The sequence below is a fragment of the Acipenser ruthenus genome, chromosome 14 (genome assembly GCF_902713425.1).
Source record: "Acipenser ruthenus chromosome 14, fAciRut3.2 maternal haplotype, whole genome shotgun sequence".
Classification (NCBI taxonomy): Eukaryota; Metazoa; Chordata; class Actinopteri; order Acipenseriformes; family Acipenseridae; genus Acipenser; species Acipenser ruthenus.
In genome coordinates this window covers 16,195,130-16,213,221 of record NC_081202.1, presented here as the reverse complement: position 1 = coordinate 16,213,221, position 18,092 = coordinate 16,195,130, and the positions used below count along the sequence as shown (strand labels likewise).

General features: G+C 36.8%; 1 protein-coding gene across 5 annotated transcripts; it reads right to left on the bottom strand.

Annotated features, from left to right (window-relative positions):
- Positions 1 to 33: 33 nt before the first annotated feature.
- On the bottom strand, positions 34 to 17,994 carry fbxo18 (F-box DNA helicase 1). Of its 5 annotated transcripts, none has more exons than XM_058985945.1 (22): positions 17,703 to 17,994; positions 16,890 to 16,952; positions 15,828 to 15,989; positions 14,936 to 15,441; positions 14,422 to 14,552; positions 13,496 to 13,628; positions 12,826 to 13,016; positions 10,705 to 10,794; positions 10,385 to 10,476; positions 10,071 to 10,239; positions 9,519 to 9,744; positions 8,080 to 8,167; positions 7,509 to 7,595; positions 7,182 to 7,318; positions 6,995 to 7,091; positions 6,644 to 6,765; positions 4,750 to 4,825; positions 3,746 to 3,943; positions 2,844 to 2,969; positions 2,388 to 2,494; positions 1,987 to 2,121; positions 34 to 1,370 (listed from the first exon to the last, which is right to left on the bottom strand). In XM_058985945.1, exons 2-22 carry the CDS (start codon positions 16,906 to 16,908, stop codon positions 1,203 to 1,205), a joined length of 3,060 nt encoding a protein of 1,019 aa, XP_058841928.1. In that variant the 5' UTR covers positions 16,909 to 16,952; positions 17,703 to 17,994; the 3' UTR covers positions 34 to 1,202. The 5 variants fall into 5 exon arrangements, with proteins under 5 accessions (XP_058841928.1, XP_033889471.3, XP_033889470.3 ...); XM_034033580.3 differs by having other exon boundaries at positions 14,936 to 15,435; XM_034033579.3 differs by having other exon boundaries at positions 14,936 to 15,489; positions 17,703 to 17,887.
- Positions 17,995 to 18,092: the final 98 nt, after the last annotated feature.

Below are 18,092 nucleotides of genomic sequence, written 5' to 3'. Positions count from 1 at the left end.
AATGTACTTGACATATCATGACAGGCAGGAAGATGCTTTCACTAAATATTTAATAAAAAATAAAAAAAACACACAACACAGAACAAATACAAATCAAATGTCATTGAATGCTTTTCTGATTTAGTGCTACAGACCACTCCTAAGACAACTGAAAACTTCACAAATTCCGTAGCTATACTGCAGTCATGCCACAGCTGTAAGTCTTCAAAAACAGGAAGCAAAAACGTCAAGCAATAAAAGGCCTTTTGTTCTGGTCAATCCTGATTAACTGAATTTAATTTGTACATATTGCATCTCCAGATCAGATGATAGTCCACATTCTTAAAGGAGTGCTAAACAATCAATTTTCCATCTGGCTGTGGCATGGGACAGATGCAGATGTTATGAATTAGACAAAAAAAAGCTGTTTGTGAGTGTTCCATGAAAATCTGGTCATCTGCCTTGGCTCTGAACCCACTTAAAAGAGCAACGTGTTTGTGTATGAAATTATCTTAAACTTTTGTATTATTCTTGATGTTTAGTTTCACTTTGAACATACTTTTCTGTTTCAGTCACCACGTCCTCGTTAGTTTTGAAACTTGGAAGTTTCAAGCAAACCCTGTGGAATTAATACAGCTCTCAAACATGTCTCGCACCCTGCTACATCAGTTTGCAATCATTAAGCTTTCCCCCTGCAAACACTGCCCCAAGTGGACGTAAGAAATAGCACATTTGTTCTATGTTGCATTTCATACTAGAGGCAGTGTTGCAGAGGGACAGATTTATGTTAACTCTCACAACAGACAGTCCCAACCCCACCCACTTACTGATAAAAACAATTCGGAACCCATTGGCCAGACAGTCTATGCGTTGAGAGTTGTAGACATTGGTACACAATTTTTTTGTGATGTGGGCTTTATATGCCCAATATACTGCTAGGTTATGTAATGTGGGCTGTATATACTTAATGCACTGAAAGGTCTTGTGATATAGCAAGAGAGTCAAATATAGGCAATAGAGTAAAAGAGGGAAGCCTTTTTGTCCAAAGTCTTGGACCCATATTCGTTTTATTAAGATAACCTTTTTATATTCTAACCCTATATAAGAAAATATATACCTTTAAATCTCCCCATGTATTTGCTTACGATTGTAAGTCGCCCTGGACAAGGGCGTCTGCTAAGAAATAAATAATAATAATAATAATAATAATAATAATAATAATTCTAAATCAGAGCAAGCAACCGGGCTATGTTTGCTGGCAAGTCTACATGCTCCACCGTATAATCCATGGATTTCACAAGCTCTGCAGAACCTGTGAGGTATGTAATTGGTCCCAGGCGTTGCTCCACACAGGTAGAGCAGAAAGAACCGCCCACATCTACTTTGTCACTCTGCAAAATAAGAAAAACAAGGCATACATTACATTGTTTTATTTAAAATCAGTACATCTAACCATATACTTTTTAAGCACACACACACACAGAGGTATGTCGTAACATACATCCCCCACCGTGACTGTATTACAGTCATCGGTATGAGATAAGAGCCATCAGTATGATGAAAAGGTTTAGGACCATGACATATCAGGAGTGTTACAGAAGAGTATAAAATAACAATTAGCAATTTGATAACATATAAACCAGATTAATGCAAAAATATGTGATCGAATCCGACACGCAATAATTTATGCTTATAATGTTACTGATAAGCGATTCTCCAGATTAATGCACAAGTGTGACTTACAGATAGATGTACGGACAGACGCCCCGTATTATCTTATTCCTAAATGGCATTTCGTAACAGCTATCCTATAGAGTGGAAATGTTACATTTAAGGAGCCTGTGTAGTTCTTAAATAGTACTACAAAAATGTGCCCTGTGATGACTCTGTGTACACTCGGCTGACATCTAGTGGCAAATGTATGCCGACACTGTACAAGCAGAGGCTCCCTTGTGTGTCAGTCTTAAATACAGCAGATATAGGTCTTAGAAAGAGTGAAGTCCTCACATATTTTATGGGCACTTTCTTCATTGTGAGAACTGCTTCCTCTCTCACGGTGTTGTGGCACTCCCTCACTGTGCAGCGAGGCAGCTGGCCCTCTGTGAAGAGGTTGCTGGTGAGTTCTGACCTCAGGAAATATTCCTGCAGGAGAAAGTTTACAAAGAACTGTTAGTAGAACCCTTTGGAATACAGTAAAACTTCATATACTCAAACGCTGACAGCTCAGTTGCATAAATATGCCATTTGCTGGGTTGAAACTATTGCCTAAAAAATCCTGTAATTTAATTTAAAAAGCTAAAAGTAACAAAGGGAAACAAGTGCTTTACTTCTGCATTTATTCACTTGCTGCAACACTTCTTGGAGGCTAGGGTATATTAATTCTACAGTCAGTGATGTCTTCCGCTTACCCCTGCCAGTGTGAGGAGGTTTTCAATGGATTTGGTCATCACCAGAGACTTTTTAGCTCGCGTCACTGCCACATATAGCAAGTTCCATTCATCGTCAGGAACAGACCCTGCAGGGAAGACATTTCAGCACGAACTAACTTCATAGAAAGGAGAACTTAAACAAATTCAGTGTCTTATACTGCAAAATAAATAATGCACATAGGAGATAAATATTTGTATATCAGATAACTTTATACTGACTAAACAAAGACATTTCTGCATGTATATTTTTGTAAGTAAATAAATACAGGAAAAACATACATTTTTTCCAAAAAAAAAGTTACAGGATTCCTGCATGAAGTTCTTGAAATTCACATTTATTATTATTATAAATAATTGACATTTAACTACCATAGATAAAATATTATGCAATTTATAGAGACAACATATTTCCAAATTCTCCAAACCAACACTTACCAAGATTAAATCTGGGTAATCTGTGAAGATTATGTCTGGCACATGGGACTTTAGCAAAATCATCAGTTACTTCTACTGTATCAAACTCGAGTCCTTTGGCTTTGTGGACAGTCCCTAGAGCAATATCTAGAAAAATAAATACAATACATGATCAGTTTAGTAAAAGGTGTTTTAATAAATGGTTTTATAATTGTATCTTATTTTAATTTCTCCAGTGGTAAATATGGGAAACAAAACTTTTAGCAGAGCCATTTTCTAGAAAAAGTAAAACAGTAAAGTTGAATAACTTTAAATAAATCACAATCCTTTGGCACTAATTTGTTAGCACTTCCAGTGGTAAGGCCACATATTATTATTGTTACTCCCTTGACTGACATTAATAGCTAGGTTTCACTGTATTCAATATTCCACTGCTGCAAAGCCAAAACTACCTTGTATGCACACAGGTTCAAGTGATAGTATTATTGAAAGCAACATCAGCTTTGTGGTTTGAATTCTCTATGGAATACTGATAATACCGAGACACCACTAGATAGTAAAACTGTTTAGTTACAATACAGAACATGTGAACTGTACATGTATGTCCCTGTTAAGAAGATCAAGTCCTTATACAGAGCAGAAGAACGTAACAGAAGGTTTAAAACAGACTTGCCCACTACACCACAGAAGAACGGCCAATATGAGTACTTAAAGATGCAGGCTATGTCAATGCCTCATTTAAACTTAACCCCATAAACACAGATCTAGTTATAGTCAAGTACTATTTATAGCAGCTGCAGTGAAGGGTCAACCCATGTGTTATCTGGGAAATAAACACAATGTGGTACTTCTCCTTGGACTATACTCAGCTGGCATTATCCTAAGATTATGTGCAACTTCCAAATGCTCAGAATTTAGCCTACCTGCAAATGTAACATCAATGACAGAACAGTCTTTTATTCTTTGTACCAACTCAGGGATACGGAAAGTATATTTCTCCACCACAGAAATCTTCCCTTCCAGCTCCCCATCCTCAGCTTTAAAGACATATTCCTTAAGGCCTCTGTAGCCATCCTTACGAGCAAAATAGCGGATAAATTTGTCCACTATTTCCAAGTTCTCTGCAAAAAAAAAAAAAAGGAACTTAGTTGCTCATGGGAAGAAAATCTACATTGGGTATTGTAACAGTAGGCCAGGCAGAAGTTATTGCAGGGCAAACAAAGTGGACTGGAACAAAGCCTGTCTGCTGTTAAGAACCTGAAAAAAAGACTGCAGGGAGCTGAAAAAAGTTGGCAAGCCACAGGTTAAAAAAATAAATGTGTTCAGGTTAATTGGTTAACTGGATCATTGTAAAATTCCAGAAATTTGCTTTCAATAGGAAAGGTGGGGAATTCAGTTAATCACCAGGTGGGAGGATATAAAAAAAGAGTCTGCTCAGACAGATTTGGAGGCCATTTTGTTGAAAGGAATGAGTGACTCTGGTAATGGTGAGAAAATGTAAACAGAACATACTGTGTTAATGTTGTAGTAAAAAATTGCTGTAAAAGGTACTTTGGGAAAGCTTAGTGAAGATAAAACAAGTATAGTGAGGGAAATAGCTATACTTATTGTGTGTGGTGGTTACTGTGTTCAAGCCACATTCATCTTTGTTTTTCACAGTTATTGTTTTCAGTTTTTTTTTGTTTGTTAAATAGAAAAAATCATTCCTTTGTTGTGAAACAAAAAGTGGGGAAAAGAGAATACAAAGGAAACCACCAAGTTGAGCTGGAACATTTCTAATAGTGTCCAGTCTATATTCAATAAAATTGTGCCAAACCGGCATTTCAACCCAAAACCTTTAGTATTCAGTGTCTTCTTGCTCTCCAGCCCCTTTGCTCCTGTCACAGGCATAAAAACAAGAAACAGCTGCTTAAAAGTATCTATATACTTCTCTTCCGTTCCTCCTCGGGCTGCAACAGTATCCAGATATCCAAGATTTTTCTTAATCCAAAACTATCAACACCCTGCAAGACAAAACATGCATTCGATTTAAATCGCAGTTCTTGAATCCAACCAGTATTATCCATATACTTCACACACTTTTCAATTTTGTGACTTTATAGCAAAACCTCCTCTGGTCCTATGTTCTGTGCTGTGCTAAAAATAATGCAAGGGTCAACTTTGTCACCTCTTTTAAGATTATAAAGATGTAAATAAATTATTCTTTGAACTAGGCTAAATAATTCAGTTCCCTCAACCTACCTTCATAGTTCATTCCTTTTAGCCCTGGGAGTAGTCTGGTGGCTCTTTGTTGGATTATCTCCAAAGTCACAATGTTCTTTTGGTAATTTGGTGACCAAATTGAACAAAGTATTCTAAGTACATTCTCACCAGAGCGTTATACAACCTCATCCTTTCATTTGTACTTTACACTTTTGACTTCATACTCAAGCATTTGTTTGCCATTTTAACTGCTTTCCCACACTGGTTCCTGAATCTACTTAAAATCCGAAGTCTGGTGTGTCTGTTCTAGTTCTATACCAGCCATTAGGTATCGGAATCCAACCTATTTGTGACTGGTGTGTAACACTACATTAAATTTAATGTATCATGTTTCTGCCCAGTTCTGTATGTGGTCTAGATTGATTTGGATTTCCTGGATGGCTTAAAATGTGTCGGCCGCTCCCCAAAGCTTTGTGTTGTCTGCACATTTTACAAGCTTACCAATTATTATTATTATTATTATTATTTAGTCATTTAGCAGACACTTTTATGAACTATGCATCACAACTGCTCCTGCAGTCACTTACAATAGGACCTCAGTTTTACGTCTCATCCGACAAACGGAATAATGATATCTTAAGACGTAATAACCTTTTATTATTGCTCTATAAATATTATAGTAAAAGTGGCATGGTGAAGACTGAAACTATACACAGGACATATACACATTAACTAATCTAGAGCTTTGATAATTAGGACAGCCTATGTTCACTACTGAATTTCAAATGCAGAGAAAAGCTGACAGAGTTTACCTAAAAACAATCCTGTAATTAAATGTTATAATTAGGGCTTCTGTTTTTCGGTGTTTATTCATTTCATTTTTCAGTGCTTATTATTAGCTATTTTCGAGTTTTATGTAAATCGTTCTTTTCAGGGCTTTTGTTTTCTGATATACTGTATGAAATTAGTGTTTTCAGTTACTTTCCAAAATGCTTGAGCGTTCTTTTTCTGTCAAAATATTTATAGTAGTAACTCGACAGTACTTGCACACTTAAATTGTACCTTCTTTCCTTTGCGGTCTTCCCCAACCAAATCCTTATTGTCGCAGGCACATTTTTCTGGGGTTTTTGTGTGTAGGCATTTATTTTACATTTCACCAGAGTTTGCAATTCTGTTTTAAATCCTCTGTATCTTAACTGTAATACATCTTTAAATCCTAACAACCCTCCATTCCTAATTGTAATCTCGTTTTAAATCTCGCAAGCGGAGTCTCCAATAGAAATGTAGGAATGTGCTGTCACTCAGTAGATGGGACGGGTTTAAAGTATTCAGAACGAATCAATGACAGATACAAGGCAGGAAAGCGGGACATTGCTCAGCTGCGCTGGGAAATATATTTATTTGTAGAAGGTTTTATTTTTTTTTTAAATGGGTGAAATCAACGTGAATTGATTAACCATTTCCTTTTTCCGATGGGTTCCAGTGTTTAATGGCTATCCACCGATTCAATTTTTTTGTATTGGGGGTGTTTTATCAGTTTTTAAAATCGGTTAAAACCGAAAATCAGAAGCCCTAGGTCATAAAATATTACAGAACAGAGAATGCTTATTATAACTCACGCCAATAATGTAGATTTTTGGAGGCGTCTCTCTTTCAGTCACCCTCACTGCTTCATCAAAAACAGTGGAGTTGCAGCGGGATAAAATGGCAATCTTCCCCTCTGTGTTTCCCCTTACGTTACCTGGTACAAACATAAAGGCCAGGTTAGACAGACTCCTAGTACAGAATAAATACATTTGTTTAGTATCATCTGTGCCAGTCTTTAAAGGGTTAATAATTATGTTTACAAAAGTCGTATAGCATTTTTCCTATGCGAAAAATCAGTGACCGAGGACTCAGGTATATGAATAAGAAAACATAAATAAAAGTATTCAACCGTTTCAGATAAATTATAAGAATATCTATCTTACCTTCCTGATTACCTCCCACCAGAGTCTTCTTCACTTTTTTGCAAACATCTAAAAGGGTAGCTCCAACATAAGCAATTTCCGGGCCAAATCTGAAACTCTATAGAAAAACAAAACAGCCTGGTTAAATATGGTTTAAAATAAAATCACTAACTGATTCAGCTGTAAAACTCTGTAAAAGTATTTGTACCTGTGTTAGGTAATAGATGTGGGTATGGGGTACTTCATACAGGGCGTTGACTGCGCCTCTGAAGGTGTAGATCTGCTGGTGAGGGTCTCCAACCAGGATCTTCCCACAAGCCTGGGAAAGAACGATATCCATGATTGCTGAAAGAGAGAAATCACAAGAACAATCACATATGTTGATTTAGTTCTAAAAAAAAATAAAAAATAATAAGAGGTCGTGGAAAAACAGTTACTAAAAGACTGAAGATATTTTGAATCACACAGCAGCATCTGCAGGCTGTACATACCTATTTTCTTTTTTTTTTTTTTTAAGCAAAATCTGTTACAGTACCTGGAGTGCAATCTTGAGCTTCATCAATGAAGATGACATCATATTGACTGAGGCATGGCCTCATAAGCTGCCAAAGTTTTAGATATCCTAGAAGGAAAGCAAGCACATACATATACACATACATATATATATATAGTGCAAGTAGCTTTGGAGTTAAGGTGGGAGAAAGCAGTAACTATAGAATTATGGGTAACCAGGATATGCAAATATTAGCATTACAAGAGTCAATCAAATCGCATGAAAGTTGCGATTTGATTGGCTCTTGACAATTGCATATATATTCTATACAATTAATGTCCTGAGCTACAACAAAAGGTATCTCAAGTATGTCAAAAATTAAACAAAAGCACTGACACTGACAATAATATTATTAAATATTGAAACAAAAAAAACACAATCCAAAGCTTTGGCAAGTCTAGGCAAATATATTTAGGAAGTGTTACGCAAGAGCCAGCTTGATCAAAACACTGAAACAATGTTAGATGACAATAACATATGAAGTGAAAACACTCATTTCCAAGCAGATAAAAAAAAAAAACAGGATCCCATTACTGAAAACATGATTCTTTACCGTCATGTGTCATGTGGTAGCTGGATTCTTTTGTTTCTTTTAACAATTTCATCTTCTCCCAGAGTCCATCTGCATCATGTGCAATTTTCTACATAAATAAATAAGATTTGATCACATTTACTGACACCAAAATTGTATGCTTGGGTGTCTTTTTCCACTCTTCTCATTAGGTCATTTTCAACAGCTCAGTACTTGACTTTAAGGTCAACTCAATCCAGCAATGCTCATTTGCAATCAGAACTAGAGATTGTAGTGTTTTCTTTGAATTCAAATAAAAGGATGCTCCACCTTGCCGAAGTGAATTAAATCACACCAGACATGTAAGAAATTGTTTGATGTCAGTAAAGTTGTAGAACACATTGGTAGAACAATAAAAAGAAGACAATTATGTTGCTGGGGTGTAATCATCAACCTTATACATATACACAGTGTTGCGCGTTTCCGGTTTATTCCCAATTTTAACGAAACACTACAGGATTTTTTTTTTTTTTTAACTGGACGTTGTTTGTTACTGATTAATACCCGATTTGTGTCTACTATTCAATATTTTCCCGGTACTATTTTCTAGGAAATACACAATATTTTGATTAAACTGCTGTTTTATCTTGACTCCGACATTGTAATAAGCAGCTCTACATTGTATATCCTAGGATACAGCAGATGTTTAGACGTCAGAGGATCAATAACGTTCAAATGTGGTTCTCTGTCTCTTCACAAACACACTATCACCTGATTATGTTGGCCAATCAAAGTCTGATTATTGTGGCAATTGCTGGGCATAGTAACTACAAGCTTGATCAAAAGCTAAATTGAAATACTTACACTAAAATATAATATTTTTAGTGGTTGAGGAATTGAGAGAAAACATAAAATGTGTCTTCGACTTACACAGATTCTGCTTCATCACACATGCCAGGGACATTATTAATCAGAAACCACAACTGCTACGCATCATACTCCACATGTAAAGTGTGTTTTTTTCTGAGATTTTTTCCGATTTTTATCCCTATTTTAATGTAATGGAAATCATTATGGAAAATAAACTCTGAAAAATTCCTGGAATTTTTTTTAAGATAAAAACTGAAAACGCAGAACACTACTTATACAGTACAAGACAGCAGAACGTGTGTTATTCAAATGGGAAATGACCTCTCTACATTCAGGGTTGTTGCCACTTTGGGCACCATCCAAAACCCGACCTTGCCTTAAAATTCAATCAAAGTCAATATAAATTGCAATAATACTGGTGTTAAAAATACTAAATAACATTTAAAACACAAATCCTTAAATTAAATTATTCTGTACATTTTTATTGGTCATCATCTTTTTAGGCACCCATGAGGTCCTTACTTTATGAACTTATCACCCCTCCAATTTTGAAACAACTTCAGTACTATTTTTCCCCCCAGAATAGTCTGATGCTTGTGGATTGTGCATACCAGTTTCTCTGCATGTTCTACCAGCTCCATTTCTCCCCGTGTGTTTTTGCACTGCATTGGGACATGGTCTTTGGTGATTGTACGATCTGCAGAAGCAAAGAAAGTCTGCAGGGTCTGGGTGACAAGCTTGGCCCTCACAAACCCCCCCCTTCCTTCAGGTAGAACCCATGCCACTGAGAAAGGCTTCAGGCAACTATTCATGTTCAGCTTCTTATACCTCTTATACCTAAACAAACAGAAGGGTTCATTAGATCTGCTCATCTGTAATTTAGTCATATAACCAATAGATATGGGTCAATGTACAGTAATTAGCAATATTTAAATAATCAACCACATCATTACTACTATTTCCCCATGCGATGCTAGGTTTACGATCAAGCAAAGACATCTTTTTTTATATATACATAAGTTTTCCTACAAATGAAAGCCTTGATTACACACTTTATCTTTGTGTGACATCCCCTGTGAATTACTTCAGGTCCTGGACAGTGAAGAGTGAGCTATAGCTCTGCTCTGACTACCAAGATTAATTGATTCCATTTCTGTACTCACATGAAGCCAACCTGCTGGTAGGCCATGGAATGGATGGTCTTACAATCCACATTCGATGGGAACATTCGTTTGGCTTGCACAGCCACGGACTTGTTGAAAGCTGCATACAGGAAGCGTAGGTGGGGTCTCTGTTGTGCATATTTTATAAGAGTGGAGGTCTTCCCTGTACCTAAAAAACAAACAAACATATTTTAAAAGACTGTAACCTATATATTAATATTACAAGCTTTAGTGCTTAATTGACCAATATTTAACATCTAGCCCCAAGTACAGTTAGTATTACCTATTTCAATGACATCACTTTTATTACTTACCTGCAAACGCCATGATTTTGACTACATGCCCCTTAGTGATTTCATGATTCAGGATCTGTTGCTGTTCATGAGTAAGATTTATTTCTGCCACACTGAATAAAAGAATGAAACAACATTTTAAAATGTAGCTAGCAGCACTGTGCTGTCTGTCAATCAAGAACACTTCTGATCTTAAGTACTGTATAGTAGCAAATACTAAATCTGCTTGCCAGAGTTACAAAAAAAAAGAGTTAGCCAGCCCTAAAATCTTTCTTCTGACAGTTGTGTGACATATTTTTGCTGAACACTCAAAAGGTATAGTATAAATTTCAAGGGCTCACCCAGATGCTCCCTTGCCAGACCCTTGTGTTCTTGAGATCGGGGTACAGTTCTCCATTAGATGCAAAACATAAAACAGGTTGTAATGAAACCTGTAGGAAAAACAGTAGAAAAGTTGGAATATTTAAAAAAAGTGTTAAAATTAGTTCTAAAACCGATAATCGGGAGTCTATCAGCATGGCACTGATATAAAGAAAAAAAAAAAACACAATCGGCTATCTGCAGTTTGTGTTATTTTAGCCGATAACTTACACCGATATTCATGCTTGAATTTAATGTTTGGGCAGACGCGCTTACTAATGACGCAAGAACAAGACAGTAATTTTCCCAGTGCTGTGTAATGCGCGATAATCCTGCAGTAAATAAGTCTCAAAAGAGCAGTGTTTGGATTTTTTTTTTTATATATCTGAAGACAACAATAGGATAGCGAGTTGTGTGCAGCAGAACAGACTTGATGCTACATTAAATCCAACGATGAACTGTGAGTAGAATATTATTCTGATGCTTTATAAAAAAAAAAAAACACAAACATTGATGGTTTAAGTTATTATTATTAGTAGTAGTACTACTACGACTACTACTACACGATGTACTTCAAAATTACCTTTGTTTATCTTAATCTGGCTTGACCTACATTGGTTACGGATGTATTCAGTGGCATTTTTAAGCAGGAATTGATTACTGTGCCATCTTTTGCAAGTAATGAATTCAAGTTTGACTGAATTTTGTAACCGGATATTTTTATGACATTTTTGATTAAGTGAACAATTTTAGTTGTGCTGCATTTTTAAGCACTGTATGCTTAAAATAAGAATATAACTAACATTGTTGTAGTTGACATTGCGTAGGCTACATTTTTCTTTTCTACTACAATATAGATTGAAGTTATAATACGCAATGTTTGACACTAAGTGGCTATAAAAGATAATGTCACATTATATATTTATAAGTGTTTTACTAGTACAAATGCAAAGTGTTATTTGTGTGACTATGTTGTAAAACAAATGTATAAATTGCTGTGAAGCACACAATGTATTATACGTTATTCTTTGTATTCATATTCTGAAGTAAATGCAACAAGTAAACAATACCTGTTCAAGTAAACGTTATCTGTTCATTTTTAACATTCATAATTATAAAACAGTTTAAATATAGGCCCTATGTCTTGTCCTAATAGCTTACCTGTACTATCTATTATTACCGGTATATGGGCAGATAACCTTCGGCTATCAGTATCGGCCAAGAAAATCTTTATCGGTGCCACCCTAGTTAAAATGTAGAAAACGTTACTGCACTGTTTTCTAAATGTTGTGATCAAATCAAATGTAATGCCATCAGAATGCAAAACCCCATAAACTGCAATGCCAAAACATTCAGTAACACTAATGCAAAGTATAACAGTGTTTACAGTCATTGAAATCCTATGTGAATTTCATCACAATACACAATAGTAAAGTTTATAAATCACAATTGAGAAATCAACCAATGAAACATAAAGTGTAATTTGAAGATTGTGAAAAAGGATTGTGGGACAAGATCGCAGGTCCCTCAATCCCTTTTGCTCTCATCAAATCACACATTGCACCTGTGTAATTTACATGTGGTATGCAGTTCCATGCATCTCTCCTGGTAGATGAAAGCATAAAACACATTAAACTGTTGTGCATAGCAACTCGTCAGTCATAGCTACCAATAGTATTTTGAAGCAAAACTCTGAAATGTGGAGCAGTACAAAATTAGCTATAGACAGTATTTACAGAGGCATGCTCAGTTTTCTTTACATGCTTACAATTTACGTAAACCTTCTAAGCCAATCAGAGAGCAGGATTTATCTCCATTGTGATTGAATCACTATTAAGTGATCTGTCAAAATCTTAAACTTGGGGGGGGGGTCTCATTACGTGAAACTTCATTTTGCACAGTAGCAGAGACTCTGCGGGTTCAAGTGCCAAGAGCAGTTGTTTTATGGGTAATGAGTGGGTACTTCTATACTGTATGTGCAGATAATATGTAGTTTTAGTTTTCTTTCAGAAACCACAGACATTTTTACTAATCCTGGCATCTCTATGAAAGCTCACACTTGTCCAGCCCTGCCCTAGCGCTCAGTCAATGTGCAGTCGTACCTGCTGCTGATATTGATTCCATTCTCCCTCATTGCAAAAAGCAGCACTGCCATGCAGTGCAGCATTTCGGAGATCTCAGAGAGCGACAAGGTGGAGCTTGGTCTTCTAAGGGAAGTCACTAGATTATGAACGTCTCTCAAACCATCTGAGAGAAGCACAATCAGAGCGAAGGCAGCCCACACATTCACAGCCTTACAGATAAAGGAGGAGAAACGGTTGGTAAGATTTTTGCTTGTTCATTTTCACTATGGTACAATTTGAAGCATTGACATCCCCTTGACTTTAGGAGGGCTCAATAATCAAAATCAATGGAAATGGCAGCCTAATATTGTACTTGTGATCAGCTTTTATGTTCTAACAATCCTACCAAGACATTTTGGGTCCTACAGTGTTTACATTTGCACACAATATTTTCTTTTTTTCCCCCTAAAGAAATTAATGGGGTTTGAATTATTATAATAATCCAGTTCTAGAAACACAAACGCATGAAGTCCTGCATGTAACACATGGCTATTTTTATTATGTACTATAACTGCAAAATTGAGGAAATAATCAATACCACAGATAAGAATATTATATGAACATATTTTAAACTTAACATACTGTATATTTGAAAACATTTATTCAAATTCCTACCGCAGTGATTTTCTTTTATTGAAACGATACATACCCCATCTATTTTTTTCTCTGGCATTCTGGTATAAATACACGCTTCAGCCTGAGGGTACAAGTGGTGATCTTTCAAACACTTCAGGACGGCCTCTGGTTGTGTACTTCGGCTGTGTTTAAACTGAGACATGTACCTATATACATATCAAGCAGAAATAAAGACACCAATTAAAACAAGGCATGTACCATGCAGTTACCAAGAAGAAGCAGGTCCCCTGCATGTAGAATAACACAGCATAGTGATCAAGCACAGCTTCCCTTATAAAAGTTTACCACAAAGCTTTAGCAATTTTACCATGCGTTTCCCATAATTATACTATGCATTTACCGTAGTGTACCCTGGTTTGCCATGTTTATTAATATGCTTTACCATACCTCACTATTCTTTAAGATGCTTACCCAATGCTTTACTGTGCTTTCATGCTGTATTACACTTTGCTATGCTTTTACTATAGTAAACTTGTATAAGGGTTATAAAATAAATAAATAAATATAGTTCCCAAAATATAGCTTTCAAAAGCTCAGCTAATCAGGTGCCAGAACTGTGAATCGGTATGAGTTCTTGTCAAATATCCTACATGTCCAATAGTGGCTCCAAGCATTCGGAGTGGTTCCTATTGCCTATTGCAGAAACTCACGTATTGTGTTTTTTGGTATTCCTGTGCCGGTACACAATATCTGTTCACTAGATGGAGCTGGCTCTTCAAACTATACATAAACTGGCATTTAGGTACATCTATGTTGAAAGAGACTCTGACAACTGCATCTCAAGAACAGCTCCTGAACTATGAGCATCTTAACACCGAGTATATAAAATAAATTAAAAGTGGTTTCAAAGATATTTGACAAACAAATGTTCATACCAGAATTATATAAGCGTTTCTCAAGATACAAAAAAAATATGTGACAGTGCTAGTGGCCACTTACTTCACCAGATTCATCACGCACTGCTGTTGGTTCTCTGTGATGTCATTGTCTGAGAGAATCTGCTCAATTTCTTTTACAGCCTGGCTCTTTCCTTTCCTGAACTGAAAGTACAGCTTTTTCCAGGGGACAAACTAGGGAAAAAAAAAAAAACACACAGGAATGGTTAACTATTGCTTTCACACTTACACAGTAAAAACATTACATTCTACCAGTCTCCAGATAGATGCAAAAATGAAAGTGTGAGATACAGATGGACTGATAGACAAACAGACTAACACCCCCTATAGCTTTGGAATCTGACACTCAATCACTTATGCTAAATCATTTAAATACCAAGTTTCATAACAATTGGATTATCGGATCTCCAAATATATTGTGTGAAGTGTAACATAAATAATTAGACGTAGGTATATTTGTCCATTTCCACTATATGCCCTTCGTGGCGGGATTCATCCCCAAAGAGGATAACAAAACTACTAAAACTAAAAAAAAAAAGAATAGTAAAAGCACTCACCAATGGGTCATTAACTATGGCTCTCCAGCGTTGGCAGACAACACTGATGTGTTGATAGAGATCTTGAGCAGGGAGGTGACTGAAGATTGACATGAGGAGTTCTTCTGGAAGGTGGCTAATGTGTCCCTGGGGATCCCGCTGAAACTGACTAGTTCCCAAAAGTCCATAATGAACATCAGGAAGTGGATCAACAGGAATTTCCTCTTCCTCCTCCTTGGATTCAAGGAGCCCACGAGCTCTACCTTCGGACCAGGGCTTCTTAACCCAGTCACTGAACTCTGCGCTATGAGAGTCCTGAGCGTCTTTAGAATCAAAGGATCGTTTCCGACTGGCTGTCAATACAGCCTCTTTAGATGCCATTTCCTCGGCAAAGTCCTCCAAAAAGAAGTCTTCCGGGACACTGGACAGCAGTTCCTCCTCCTCAGCAAGCACGTCTCCATTACAACTGTCTTCCTCTATCATCCCTTCTGCCATTTTATGAGGGCTTATTGTACAGTGACCTGTTACTGGGAAGTAGTCTGTAATGCCCCTCTGTTTGTAATGATCATTTGCACCTATGTACACCAATAACTTTTGCTTAAAAAAAATACTACATTTACCCTGCGATAGCATCAATTCTGACAATCTGGTCTTTCTAAGACACTGCAATTAGGAATCTTGGAACTTACCCACATATTTACTAAAAATGACTCTGGAGGTGCTTAACATATCAAATATATACTGCTTGTATATTGCTTCCTGATGAATACATAAGATTATAATTGCATTTCTATTTTCTGATCATAATGCTATATTGCCTGTTTTTTTTAGCTCAGGAAAATGCTTCAAATAAAGCTTCATCCTTTTCAAGAAAATGCTTCAAATAAAGCTTCATCCTTTTCAAGTACTGTACCTGGCTTCCCTCTCTTCCTTGCAGTCCGAGGGTAGAGGCCCCTGTTTAAATCTCTGCTGCTGCGGCGGCTGGTAAAAGGCTGGGTGAGGGAGGATGTCCCCTCACTGCTGCAGCGCAGAGCCGCACAGTCATGGACACTCAGGTGTTTCCTTTTAGCGTTGCCTGTCCAGAGAATAGCATGGAAAGTAAGTTAAAAGAGAAACTGTCTTTATCTGTCTTCATCAAACTTCACAGGTGTAGAATTGAATAGGTGTTATTCAATTAATCTAAACACTGCCACTGAAATCATTAAAAACATATCAAGGTCATGAAAATCAAGTTTCTACCACTGTACGTCCGTCTCTTTAGTTCATTTCTGTCCATAAAATATGTGAAATGTGTCCTATTTTGGGATTTAAAGGATGGCACCAATTAGATCAATGTCAATACAATCCAATATTAGTTTGATGTTAGGCTTTGTATTTAGTTTCTGAGTGACAGTTGCTGGTCATCTCCCCAAGGTCTACACTGACATCTTCATGGTGGCTGTGGATAGGCAGCAGTGTGGAGTAGTGGTTAGGGCTCTGGACTCTTGACCGGAGGGTCGTGGGTTCAATCCCAGGTGGGGGACACTGCTGCTGTACCCTTGAGCAAGGTACTTTACCTAGATTGCTCCAGTAAAAACCCAACTGTATAAATGGATAATTGTATGTAAAAAATAACGTGTAAAAATACAAATGTAATCGTATGTAAAAATAACGTGATATCTTGTAACAATTGTAAGTCACCCTGGATAAGGGCGTCTGCTCAGAAATAAATAATAATAATAGGGTGACCTTATGGCATCAGGTTCACCAGGACATTATGAGGTAGTTCCTCTTTTCTCCTTTTTTAAACTCACCCACTGATGATTTTAGGTACCTGCAACTTGTCTCTAAGAATGAACAGTGACTGTAAACTGAACTGTACAACTGAACCAGAGCCACAGAGTTGGGTGATTATTAGTCCAGATGTTGCCCAGTCACATTTCACAACAACTAAAATAAGATAAAGCAATTAGAAAGTGTTAAAAAAAAAAAGTACCTCTAAATGCAGTTTCCATGACAATGCATGACGTTGTTAATTATGCCAATGAAAATGACATATCTGAAAAAAAGTTCATTTTTTATTAGAATTTTCTTCGGATTTTCAAAATAAAAGATGACTCACTTACGGTGTGTTAATATAGCCATTTAAACAGTATACACATATTGTCTGGAATATGTTATAACCATTCCAACAGATCCCGAGGGGTGGAGTAATTTGTGTTTTAGATCGCATGGTTTGCAATCAACCCACTTGGGCTCCAAAACAAAACGATAGTGGCAAACTTAACATAGTATTTATGCATTCATTCAATAATATTTTATGAACAGATGTTTGTCAATAGCATGTTATGCATTTACCTCACTGAGTGAAACTAAACAAAAGTGAAACTATAAATACCCGCACACTCCACTGCAGACGAAGAAGTACAGAATGTCCAATTCCTAGATCTACTCAAACCACGTTATTCTTTCTTTACATATATAATCACTGGATGATACATTTCAGTTTGTTGTTTCCAGCGCACAACAATTACTGAAGCTGCATCCTATTGTACAATACATTATTGTCACGACAAAGGCAGAGCATCTCCAGGATCAATAGAACTGACAAATACATAGCAAGAAAAACAAATTGTGATTCTGTATTTGGATCACTGAAATACAACAACCATCATGCTGTACTGGCTACATTATTAAATTGGTATGATTAATTATTAATTACACAGCATTTAGATCCGTATAATCGCAGCAACTGAAATAAACACACAGATCATGTACACGACTTATAAGCAATAATAAAATCTCTCACCTATTTTGGTACCGTGGTACTGTTAAGTTTTTGTTTAGTCAACAAACAGAGCAGGCCAAAAATATCAGTTTCCACTTACACGTGACTTCTCAAGCCGCACTTCACCCTAACTTGAGAATGACGTTACGAATTAGTCGCGCTTAGCCTATGGTGTAGGTGACAGCCATTTTTGCTCCACCCATCCTTAGCCTAGCATGTTCATTTATGTGACTGTATGTATGTGCAGGTAGCGTAAAGAAATATCCCCTAAAAAGCGTCCCGAGGGCATCAGATGATTCTGGGGCATTTCCCATTTACTCCCACCTTTCACTTCCAGAGCTCGGCAACTCTAAAAAATCAACCCACCCTGTCTCTAACCCAACCGCAACCTTAACCTTAAGCAACACCTGC